The sequence below is a fragment of the Heliangelus exortis genome, chromosome Z, assembly GCF_036169615.1.
Source record: "Heliangelus exortis chromosome Z, bHelExo1.hap1, whole genome shotgun sequence".
Classification (NCBI taxonomy): Eukaryota; Metazoa; Chordata; class Aves; order Apodiformes; family Trochilidae; genus Heliangelus; species Heliangelus exortis.
In genome coordinates, this window is record NC_092454.1 from 73,236,864 (window position 1) to 73,249,616 (window position 12,753).

Sequence of the window (12,753 nt, forward strand, 5' to 3'; positions counted from 1 at the left end):
GTCTCTGGGTATGTGCTTGGGTTTGCTGATGGCTGAACTTGCAACTACATCCTTCAGCCTGGACAGAGACCCCCAGCCCTGGGCTGGGACTCCAGCAGCTGGGCAGGTCTGTACTGGGCAGTACTGGTCTGTACTGGCCAACCAGACTTCAGGAGCTGTGCAGGAGGGTCCTGGGCTGAAGTACAGGCAGCCACATTCCTAGCATCCCTTTCACCACTATTACACTCTTTCTTTTTTCAACTGGATGTTGTTTTGATTTTGGGAGTGGCCAATACTAAGTGTGAAATCCTGGATGTAAATATCCCATTTTGTGTCAGTCTGTGCTGTTGGGACATTTTTTGTTGATCTTAGGGGGTGGACCACTGCCCCAGGCTGACTGTTGAATGTGCAGCTTTGTTGATGTGAGATGCTCTCATGGTTTGGGGGATAAATCAGATCAGGAGGTGACAATTACCTTAATGACAGAGGTCTCTGAGTCTCCCAGTCTGTGACAGTAACCAGGGTCCCATCAAAAAAACCAAACTGGTGCTTCTCATGCTTCTGGGTTTGCATGCAAGGTTTGCTGGTTGATTTTCTGGGTGTTCTGCAGACTTCTCTGCTTATAGAGAATAATTAAAGTGTGAACAAGTCAGTTGTGCTGTGAATCCTGAGCTTCCACTTACCAGAGGAAATGAACATGTGTTACCCATCTGCTGCTTTCCAAAATCTGGTGGTTTTTCCTTTTTTCATTACTAACAGCTTATTTTCCCTGTTCTTTTGAGATGTGATTTCAGCAGTTGCTGAGTTTTTGCAGTGTTACTTGGTAGTGCTTGATAATCATGGCATTGCATTGCTGAAAAACTAGATGTTCGAAGGGGATGTCAAGGGTTTTTTTTTTCAGTGGCAAGAATATTTATTAACTAGATAAACCATCACTTTGCCCTTAGCTTTGCATCTTTACCTCCCTGCCTGAGATGAAGTGTTACCTTATGTGCTGTCATTCAAGTTATGTCAGTACAGTAGCTCAACCATCTTACTTTCATTGGTAATTTTCATTAAAGTATAGATAGTTACAGTACTTCAGCTGCTAATTAAGATGGAGTTGTTCTGCCACAGGAAACAGCACAGGTTTATGTGCTGTAATTATATCTGTAAAGCAGTAAAAGAGAAGTCTGGGCAAAACTCTGAAATGAGTCTGTATGAATTAAAGTTATATAGGCAAATTTATTTTTTCATAACCTGCTTTGCATAAGATATTCTAGTGGGCTTTTTTTTTAGTGTGCTTTTTAATGTACTTTTTTTCAATTTACAGTTTGACCTGACTTTTCCTCTTTGTCATCACTGTATCTGATGTTGATTATGTCTTTTATTTTGTAGAAAAAATCAGGAAGCGCTGATGTCAGGCAGTCCCCCAAGGCACCAGCAGCTGCAGCACCTCCTGCTGTTAAGGTAATGCAAACTTCAGGAAATGGTCTTCAAAAGTGAAAAGGGTATGGTATGGCTTTTTCCCCTGCAAGGGGTTGAAAACCAGTTAGTTTGCCAGCATTCAGCAACACTAAGATGCTCTTCACACCTTGCCAAAAATCACAATGAATTGAAATGAGGGAGGAATACAAGTCAGCAGAATGCTAGAGTTGACTTCTTGAGGAAAATAGATTTCTTAGCATTAAAAAATCACAGTCTCATTGGTAACAGTGGCAAACTTCATTTCATTTATGGGTCAGGGGTTGTGTTTTCACCCTTAAGTATTTGTCCTGGTTACAGCCATGATAGAACCAATTTTCTTTCTAGTAATTTTACTTCTCAGTTGCTCTTCTGAAGTATCTGCACTTGCTGAAATTTACAGGAAGTTTCTCAGTCAGTGTCTGCTTCGAGGACCCATGCTGCTTGATTTTTATAGTTACTGCTGGAGAATGGTGTGCAGAGCCAAGGACACTGCTTGGCTCTGGAAACTGAGGGAGTAAAGGAGTCAGACCTGCAACTTTCCTTTAGGGAGGAGCAGACCAGAGAGGTGACCAAGTGATTTGACCAAATTGGCCATCTGATACACATCATTCTTGGTATGAATTTGAGGGGTCACAAGGGTCAGGCTCTCTTTGTCCATGGCTGGTGTCCTGGGAGGATTCCATCCATTTGTCTGCCTTTGATCCCTATCCCTCAATCCATGTGTTCCTGACTCTGGCTCCTGTCTGCTACAGGAGCCTGGGGCTTTCCCAAGGCTGCCCTGAAGCCTTTGTGGTGACCTGAGCATTACTGGGGGGATAAGTGTGATACTGGTTTTGTATATAATTGTACATATTTCTTAGTATTCCTATTCTGTCAGTACTGTTTCATTAAAGCTGTGCAGTTCAGTTTTCAACCCATCAGTCTCTCTCCCTTGATCTCTCTCCTTTCTGCTTCTGGGAAGGGAGAGAGATTGAGAGAAGGCATCTGTCATTCTTTTAATTGCCAGCCCAGTATTAAACCTTCAGAGTACTGTTGGTATCTTTGGGTTCTGTTTACCCACTGGGATCTGGTGAGGTTGAGGCACTGGTATCTGTCTGAGCTTCCACAGCCCCTGGAGCAGTTAGTGTACAAGTTGGTGCAAGACTTTTTGTTACAAAGATGATTTTCATATCAGAGTGCAGTTGATGGTGAAGAGAAGCAGGCATGGCATGAAGTATGCTCAGGTCTTGCAGACTGTTGGAGCAGGGTGTTGAAAATGCCCTTTTTGGTGGCTGTCACACTGGCTGTAGTTGGTAGTCACTGCTAGGTTAGGTGCATGTTTGTCACAGGTGAGTGCAATGCACATCACTCAAAAGAGAAAAACAGTATTTTTTACTGAGGTAAAATAATAATTTCTCAGAGTTCACTAGGTCTGATGGAAGTTAACAAATTTTTAACAGTGGTTTGACAAGGTTCAATGAGTTTGATGGCAGGGTTCACCTTATTGATTACAGCATGGAAGAAACATACAAAGGAAAATTGAGTTGATTTCTAAACTCCTTAGTGAAGCTAGGTGTGTCTGGATCTTCATCTCAGACTTGTTCCATGGTTTATGTGTAATGGAATTATCCATACAGTGTTAGTAATAATACTAAGTAGCTACGTGGGTTAATGATGTTTGATTGCCTCAGTGTGTGAGAAGGGAATGTCTAACCCTGAGAGATTTCTCTGCTCAAGGGGAGGGCCCCCTGGAATGCAGTCCAGCTCAGGTTGGGCCCATCCTGGTGGTCATGCTTACAGGGTGGAGTACTGGTGTGTAACCACAAGTCTGTGGTGTGAGCAAGATGTCTTCATTTTAGCTTTCTTGCCTTGCTCTGTACGTCAGTGATTTTGCATTTTTGCGTTTCCAGACCATCCTTGTGTGTGATCCTGGGGCTTTCCAGCTCATCAGTTGACCCCAGGCCATGAGCCTGGCTGCTCCTTTAGTCTGAACCAAGGTACAGAGGTACATGAGTGTCTGCCACAATATTCCAAATCTGGGGATAGCCCCTCAGGGCAGGATGGATGGGGCTTGGAGCAGCCTGGTCGAGTGGGAGATGTCCCTGCTTGGAATGAGGTGATCTTTAAGGACCCTTCCAACCCAAACCATTCTGTGATTTAGAAGACCCCATTGGCAGGAAGTGTTTTGGATTTTGAATGGGAATTTCAACTTCCTTGATCAATGCTTTTGTAAAATAATAGTCCTGAGGGTACTCCTGTGCTACATAACTCATTATCTTCCCTCTCTGCTCAGTGAAGGACGTTATAAACCCTGTTGTCCATTCCTTTCAAAGCTTTTGTCTATTCCTAGGCACAGCTCAGTGGATTTTTTTGTGGAATTTTTTTCCTGTTCCTTGCAGTTTGCCCAGGCCTTTCCCTGCTTGTTCAACTGTTGTAGTCATGCAGTTCCATGGTACAGCATGGGACAGTCTCAGGTATCCTCTGCTGGGTGGGCCCTGCAAGCTCACTTCTTCTTGGGTGTGGAGAGGTCACCAGGTGACACAACATCTGCCTAAACATAGACATTTCTACAACTTAAGCCTTTTTTAATGCATCTTTTTTTCAGTCACAAGTGTTTCTTTCAAATCAAGTGTACAAGGTGCAATTTCTAGCCATACTTAAGCATAAACACCTGTAAGGTAGTGTTATGAGAAAAATGCAGTATGATGTAATTGCTTTGTATTTATGAGGTTATGACAACCTAGGGTATGTATTCCATTCAGTACTTGATGCTTCAGTTCCTGTGATAGTCCAAAGTATTTGTTGGTAAAGGTTTTAGACTACGAAAGTACTTACCTCATTCTGTCTTTATTCTGACTCTTAGTCAATAGGTATTTGACGTTTTAACCTTTTTACTTCCCACTGGGCCATGGCTGCCTTTTATTTCAGCTAAACCTTTTCTTAATTATACCTTTCAGTTTTAACTATCTCCCACGGTCATGTACTGTTGTTTAAAATAGAGGAAAACTCAGAGATTTATTGTTCTGTTCTTGCAGTTTGTGCCAGTGGTACTTTTCTAAAGCCATTTGGCTAGCTGTATTGTTCTCTGCCATTCTTTTTCTGTAAAAACACCTATTCAGAAGCAATATTGTACAGGGTTTTATTTTTTTTTTTACAGTAATTTTACAGGAAAAGAAGTATGTTTTGAAAGGGCAGGCAAGCTATTTTTGCTTCAAAAAGACATCAAATCTTTTAATGCAACTGAAAACACTGCATCAGTTTTTAGGCATCTTACAGACTGCTGTTTCTCCCTTTGATTTTCTCCCTGCTGGAGCCTCGGAGTGTCCTGCATGTGAAATCTCTTTGGATTCCTGCACCATTTTGTTGGTCAGTAATACTTTTAACTAGTGTTCCTTATCCTAGATGAATTCCTGACTTTTTTTGAGAAGGTGTCTGACGTGGGGGAGTTAATATGCTACAGCTGCAAGAGATTTTAATTTTTTTTAACCCCTTAGCCTTGCTCTGGTGAAAGTTATGCATCAGTGTCATCTCACATCATACTGTCAGGGTTGGAAAGGCTATCTCTAAATTTTGGGGTTATTCATAGAAATATTTCAACGGGCTATTTGAGAGCTTCTTCCTCATGTTCTCCTTGGCACAAGTGTCATGGTGCACAGATCCTCACTTTTAGGTGTTCTGCTGCAAGACTATGGCAAATTGTGGAGCTTTAGCTGTGAGTTGTCCTGAGAGCTATTAAGAAGACTCTGATTTGGAGACCACTGCATGGAGCTGCAACTTGTAAAGCTGAACAGTGATTAAAAGAATAGGATCACGTCACAAAAAAATATTCTGCACTTCACTTAAAAATTAGGTATTTTCCAGTCTATGTCATAGCTTGGGTATTTTCTCCTTTCTTCTTCCCTTTTAGGGCTGACATCTTGTTTCTTGTTCCCTTGACATAAGGGGTGGCATTGAGGCTGCTATGAAAAAAAATATGCAAAAGGATTTGTTAGTGGAATGGGAACTTAATTTTTTTTAAAAAAACCAGCACATACAAATGTCTCCTCCCATTGTGTTGAGCATTTGATTATATTGTTGAGGTATTGAGTAATATATTGCATAGCAAACAAACAAAGAAAAAAATGTAGAGCAGGTCATTACTGGTGTTGCAAGAGGTACCTTTTAACTTCCAAATTAATATAAGTTATTTAGATTTGTTATGCTCAAGTATTATCTATGGCTTTAACTGGCCCAACCATCTCTGTTTCTTTCAATTATCAGAATTTATGTGCTCGGGAGGCCTCGGTAACCAGTCTGAATTTAGGGAGAGAGTGTCCCATAAGCTCCTAACACACACACCAGTCACACTGAGGGGACACAAGGCTCTCCTGGTGGTGACACTTGTCCAGGCCACCTCCAGAACCACCCCAGGAGCAGGAGATGGGGCTCGCTCATCGCGTCTGGGCACCCAACGCGTGGCGAGGGCAGAGCTGCCCCAGACATCAGCACCTCCCTGGCACTGCCACGACCAAACCTGGTGGTTGTGGTTGTGTGCCCAGGCTCCGTGGGGCCGTGCTGGAGGTGGGGCAGCCCTGCTGCTGGGTGGGAACTGGGCACACCGGCTCGCCCGGGGCTTGCCCAGCACCTCCCAAAAACCGAAACCGCGCCGGGAACGGCCGGGTCGCGGTGTTCTGCTGGCAGAGAAGGCACACGAGCAGCAAGTAAGTTAGAAATTCCTGCTGGCTGTGCTTTCCTGATGCCTCTGCTTGAGGGTAATTTGTGTTGGCACTGCAGTTCTCTTTTTGTTTTGTTTTGTGGTTTGCCTGGCTTTGGGTTTTTTTCTCTCTTCCGGGAGTTTTTTGTGGGCTGAGCTAGCAGGAGCTGCTGAACCTAGTGATCCTGTTGTCAGCAGGGCTGAGGTGCTGCAGAGGTAACTGTGTGTAGGGAACTGGCTTTGGAAGTTCTTTTCACATACTGGGAACAATCTTTTGGGTAAGATTGGGTTGTATCCAGTTTGGGTAATCTTTGGGTTATAAGTCTGTACCTTATACATGACACAAGGAGTGGGTTACGTGATGTAAGCAGTCTTGAAGAAGAGAGGGACAAGGAAGAGCAGCTTTTTCAAGTGGTTTGTGAATCATTCTGTATTAGTATTTAAGTTCCAGGGTTGTTACGGGTGTTTTTTGTTTCTCCCCATTGCTCACAGCCTGTGGTGTTCCTGCTTCAGAAACCTGTGTAATATTTCTGGCATAGAAATGGCTCCAGCACATACAGGGTTGTGCATGCCAGGATGTGGGTTTCTGTAACAACAGCTTCTTGGTTGAACTGTGCTGACGTATCAGTAATCTACTGACAACAAGACTTTCTTATGCTTGATACCTAAAAGACACTAAAATGTCCAATACAAGATATTGGGGAGGAAAAGAAGTACTTTCCAATACATTTTGTATTGCTGTTCTTCCTGTAGTACTAGAAGTTAGATAGGTGGGTGTTGCTTAGGCTGTGCCACTAGTTGGTGATTGTTACTACTGTACTTTCTTCTTTGGAGAAAGTGAGAATAGTGTGTGAAAAGCAGTATACAGTTCTGAAACATTGCAGGCACCTCTGCAGACTTCTCTGTTTTCTTTTTTAGACAACCAGTTCTCTCAATACTGTATATTTTTTTTTTTAAATTGACATAAAACATACTAGATAATAATTTCTTCAATGCAAGACATTTTCTTTCCTACACTGAGCTTGTTGCTATCAGCTTCTTGTAGAGTGTTGCTTTTTTTTTTTTGTTCTGCTTTGTGGCTTTGTTGTTGTTTGCCTGTTTGCTTTAGGGAAGTGATCAAATGTGTGGGGTATGTACAGCTTGAAGAAAATTCAGTTCAGGGGTGAGTTCCTGGGCCTGTGTTTCTCACAGCTCTGGATCTTTGCCCCTTAGGCAGACACTCCCAGTTGGAAATGCAGGTGAATTTGTGTTGCCCTGGAGGTGGTGGCTTTGGCAAGACTGGGCATGGGGGCAGAGAAGAAACTTCTGTCTCCAGGAAGTCGAGGAACTGCTGGTTGAATGATTTGGTCTCCAGTGGGTTCATTCTCATTGTTTCTGCTCTTGGTTTTCCTGAGGGAGGAAAATCTGCACTCAGCAATTCTTGTGACTCTGTCCAGAGCCTTTTCTGCCCAAGGCAGAACCTCAGAGGGGTGCAGGGAGGTGAGTGGCCTTGCCACCCCCTCAGGAGCTATGCCAGGCTCAGAAATCTTCCTGCTGATGATTTTGTCTTATTCCTCTGCCTGATTCTGTGCTTGTGATTAGTAAAAAGTGCTTGGATTGACTAGAAAACCCATGTGTTTGATCTCTGGGAAGGAAGCCCGTGTGAGGCAGGGCATGAAGGTCCCTGTGCTCAGCCCTGGTGAGGCCACAGCTTGAGTCCTGTGTCCAGTTCTGGGCCCCTCAGCTCAGGAAGGAGATTGAGGTGCTGGAGCAGGTCCAGAGAAGAGCAAGGAGGCTGGGAAGGGATCCAGCACAAGTCCTGTGAGGAAGGGCTGAGGGAGCTGGGGGTGTTGAGGCTGGAGAAGAGGAGGCTCAGGGGAGACCTCATCACTCTCTCCAACTCCCTGAAAGGAGGTTGGAGCCAGGGGGAGGTCGGGCTCTGCTCCCAGGCAGGTATCAGTAAGACAAGAAGCCATGATCTGAAGAATTTTTTCCTAATATCCAACCTAAACCTCCCCTGGCAGAGCTGGTTATAGGTTTAGGTTGGATCTTAGGAAGGAATTCTTTGCAGAGAGGGTTGGGGTTGAGGATCCCAGAGCTCCTTTCCCACCCAAATGGTTCTGGGATTCTGTGAGAGGACAGGGGAAATGGGTTAAAACTTGAAGAGGGGAGATTGAGGTTGGAGATGGGGGAGAAATTCTTGAATTTGAGGGTGGGGAGAGCCTGGAACAGGTTGAGAGAGTTGGGGGTGTTGAGGCTGGAGAAGAGGAGGCTCAGGGGAGACCTCATCACTCTCTCCAACTCCCTGAAAGGAGGTTGGAGCCAGGGGGAGGTTGGGCTCTGCTCCCAGGCAGGTATCAGTAAGACAAGAAGCCATGATCTTAAGAATTTTTTCCTAATATCCAACCTAAACCTCCCCTGGCAGAGCTAAAGCTCTGCCAGGGGAGGTTTAGGTTGGATCTTAGGAAGAAATTCTTTGCAGAGAGGGTGCTCAGCCATTGGAATGGGCTGCCCAGGGAAGGGGTGGATTCTCCATCCCTGGAGATATTTCAAAAGAGCCTGGATGTGGCACTCAGTGCCATGGGCTGGGAACCACGGGGGGAGTGGAGCAAGGGTTGGACTTGATGAGCTCTGAGGTCCCTTCCAACCCAGCCCATTCTAAGGTAAAGATTTTGTATTTTTTAATTGAACAATGGTGTGTTTGTTCCTCCAGAGCATGCAAAGGGCTCTTCTGGAGCAGTTTTGACAAGTAATTAATTAGTATCCAGTGCTGAAGTACAGAGTGCCCCAGTATGGTTCTTTTTAAGTGAGAACAGCAAACAATGTGGAGTTTTTCTAAAATCACCGAAGAAGAAGAAACAACACATCCAAAGGTGATTCAGATCATATTTTAAAACCAAAATTCCATTAAAATCCCTTGACTTACTGATTTTTGTTTATCCTCCTGTCTTACTCTCCATGTGTTTTGGTAGCCATTGTGGCAATGTGTGTATCAGCTCATGTGTCTTTGTGAATCGAATTTTGCTTCTGTGTTCTGGGGGTGAAAAAACCTGGATTTCTGAGTGCACTGAGTTGAGACTGCCAGCTGCCCATTTGGAGTGTTGCATACTTTGATTATTATAATAAATCATAATTTATTATATTATTTATATGTATTTATATGTATTATTATATTATTTATGTATTTATCATATGATTTATATACTTGCTCTACTATTTATATTTATTTATTGTGTGATTTTTGTACTTATATTACTTATATGTATTTATTATATGAGTTATGTATTTATATCATATGCATTTATTCTATTATCTATATATTATTGTTCGTATATTCTATTATCTCTATATTATTGTTCATATATTCTATTCTGTTCTATTCTATTCTGTTCTGTTCTATTCTATTCTATTCTATTCTATTCTATCCTATCCTATCCTATCCTATCCTATCCTATTCTATCCTATTCTATTCTATTCTATTCTATTCTATTCTATTCTATTCTATTCTATTCTATTCTATTCTATTCTATTCTATTCTATTCTATCCTATTCTATCCTATCCTATCCTATCCTATCCTATCCTATCCTATCCTATCCTATCCTATCCTATTCTATTCTATTCTATTCTATTCTATTCTATTCTATTCTATCCTATTCTATCCTATCCTATCCTATCCTATCCTATCCTATCCTATCCTATCCTATCCTATCCTATCCTATTCTATTCTATTCTATTCTATTCTATTCTATCCTATTCTATCCTATCCTATCCTATCCTATCCTATCCTATCCTATCCTATCCTATCCTATTCTATTCTATTCTATTCTATTCTATTCTATCCTATTCTATCCTATCCTATCCTATCCTATCCTATCCTATCCTATCCTATCCTATTCTATCCTATTCTATCCTATTCTATCCTATTCTATTCTATTCTATTCTATTCTATTCTATTCTATCCTATCCTATCCTATCCTATCCTATCCTATCCTATCCTATCCTATCCTATAGCTGTGAGATCTCCTGCCTTCACAATGAATTTTTCTTCACATTTCTGCCCTCTCAAACCCTTCTTTAAAGAGCAGCAGTCCTGTTTGTGATTCATTTTCCTGTGCCAGCTCTGCTGGGAAGGGTTTGGGTGCTGTGCTGTCCCTGGGTGACAGTGCTGGTGTCACAAATCCTGGCTGAGCTCATGTGTCTGGCACCCGGCCTCCTGTTTTCCTGGTGTTCCCTTATCAGCTTGCAGTTTGCTGCTGCAGATAGCTTCGGAACGTTCTGGTGTTCCAAAGCAAGAGAGAGGAATGGGCACAGTGATCTGTTGTGCCACCCCAGCTTTAACTCCAGCCTGCTGCAGGGAGCAGTGCTGGGATGGAGGTTGTGGAGCTCTCTGCTCTGCTGCCCGTGTCCCTCTCCTGCTGTGCTGGGCTCTGCTGCAGAGTGGGAGCCTGAGGAGGCTGCTGACAGCTCTGATCTTTGAGTATGACTGAATGAAAATGAAATTTTAGTACGTGCCAGCTTATGGGATTTGCTGTGGTGAAAACAGGAAGTTTCCAGAGGGAGGTAATTGAAGAGCACCTTTTAAGATGTAACAGCAAGGGGGGGTTAAGGCAAGTGGTTGATGTCAGAGCTGTTCTCATGGCACGTCTTCCCAGTGAGGAGTTTCACCTGATGCTCTAATGGAAGGCTTTCCTGAGTGTTTCTTCATGCACAGCTCAGGGAAATGTCAAGTTAAGTAACCCACTTTGTGATCAAGTGAAGATACAGGGATCAGCCTTCATCAATGTGACAATAGAACAAACATTTTTGACAAGGAAAAGCAAGCTTTTACTTGCAGGATGCTGTGAGAAACTTCTGCAGTGAAACAAAGCCTCTGGTGCTGGAGAGGTGTAATAATCTGGTTACAAAATCAGAGCTTTCTTTCAGCCTTTGCTTTTAACTCCATTGAAAAGAAACAAGGGATATTCAGCCTGTGATGTGCAAGTGTTGCTGTCTTTGCATAGATGTGAAGTCTGGAGGCAGCAGATGAGCTCTGACACCCAGCTCTGTGGGTGCTGGCATCCTTTCCAGATCACTTGCAATAATCATGAGACAGCATTAAACAGAAGTTGCCCCTGTGTAGAGACAGGTTATAGAACAGGAGCCATGCTAGGTGCTGAAGTCTAAGTTGTTTCTTTTGCCCATAAATTGAACACTGTGTATGTAAAGGTTCTTGTGTAAGTCCTGTGCACACTGTGACCAACTAGCAAGCCCTTCTGCTTCCAACCCAGGTAAACAATAAACCAACAAAACCTGTGAAAGCCTAAGACGCAGTAGGAGACAGTAATAAATGAGTGCATAGTGCTTCTTATCAGCTGTGAGGTAATTGTAAGTTTTTCTGCAAATCCCTAACTTCCTGACTGTAAGTAAATACAAACCAGGGTTCTGGAAGCTTAAGAGTCAAATGTCAGTTCTCATTCACTGTCTTTGGTTGTTTCTCACTCAAGTGGAAGGCTGTTCCAGCATCTTTAATAGTGATTTAATACTTGTTAAAATAAAGAAGAACAAATATACCAGTATTAAGCTGTGGATGTGACATAGGTTGCTTGAAATCCAGAAATCTTAAAACAGACATCTACCTCAATGTGGTTTGGCAGAACAGTTAGTTTCTAAGAGGTATGAAGCTTTATTCTGCACTGTGGTAAATAAAACACTGATCTTATTCACAGGATATGCTTCATAACACTTGATGTGGTGTGATCAAATTCAAAGATTATCTACAAAAACACTGCTTAAAAAAACGTGACTTTAAATCTGAGTTGCATGGCTAATTGGTTTTGGCTGACACATAGCACTCAGTGATGAAACGTTGCCATTTCTTTTCTGTCACAAAATGGCAGACATTTTATTTTAGTAAGCAAAACAACAGAACCCAAGATGTGAGTTACAGAAGTTGTTTGGCTCAGTGTGCTGTGCTCACCAATAAATTTAGCAGCACTCGAGGCTGCTGAAGTGCATCATGACCCAGTCTGCTTTTCAGTTCCTTGGTTCAAGGAAGCCTCTTGAAAACGTTGTCATGCTTTTGTTCCACGAGAAAATGGGTTTATTTCCTGTGTGCTTTTTTAGTATACCTAAATGATGGTTGATTTTGCTCCTGGAAATAGTAATTAACATTTGTTGCTAATACGTACTCTCTGTGGTGAGGAAACTGCAGGAGAACAAAGTTTCCAGGGTTAACCTTTTCTAGGTAGCAACCTGGATCATCTTTTGAGTTTTGAAGAGAGGCATGGTGCTGTATGAGCAGTGGTCTGTTGTCTCTGCTGTGCTGCAGTCAACTTCTGATCTGGAAAAGAAGCACCAATATAATCCTCCTGTTTTTATTACTTGTCTTACTGTCCTTTAGGAGCAGGGTGCATTGGAGTTTGAAGGTTCTCAGATGGCAAATCCAATTCTGGAGCATTCCTGAGGTTGCCCTTCAGATGGGAATGTCCTGATGAGGTTCTCCTGATGGCTGAGTTGATTCAGAGTCCTCTACCCACTCCCCTTCCCCTGGCACCCTCTGTTCCCAGGCTCCCAGGGCAGTTTGGTTTTGGTCTCTGGCAAAGGGGAGGTTTGGCTTTCCTCTGCAGGGGAATGCTCTTCAGCTCTACCTTCAGTTTATTCTCCACATTTGCTTTGAGCTGGGTGAATATCTGATCAG

The 12,753-nt window shown here is 42.9% G+C and overlaps 1 protein-coding gene across 9 annotated transcripts in view; it reads left to right on the plus strand.

Moving 5' to 3' along the window:
* LOC139789337 (calpastatin-like) overlaps positions 1 to 12,753 on the plus strand; it is a 61,005-nt gene that overhangs the window by 12,283 nt on the left and 35,969 nt on the right. For 8 of the 9 annotated variants that reach the window (XM_071729870.1, XM_071729869.1, XM_071729874.1 and 5 more), the window contains exon 3: positions 1,357 to 1,428. In XM_071729870.1, coding sequence (XP_071585971.1) covers positions 1,357 to 1,428 — 72 coding nt within the window. Of the gene's footprint in view, positions 1 to 1,356; positions 1,429 to 4,623; positions 4,771 to 12,753 lie in introns of those variants that run through there. The other variant, XM_071729877.1, reaches the window with a different exon arrangement.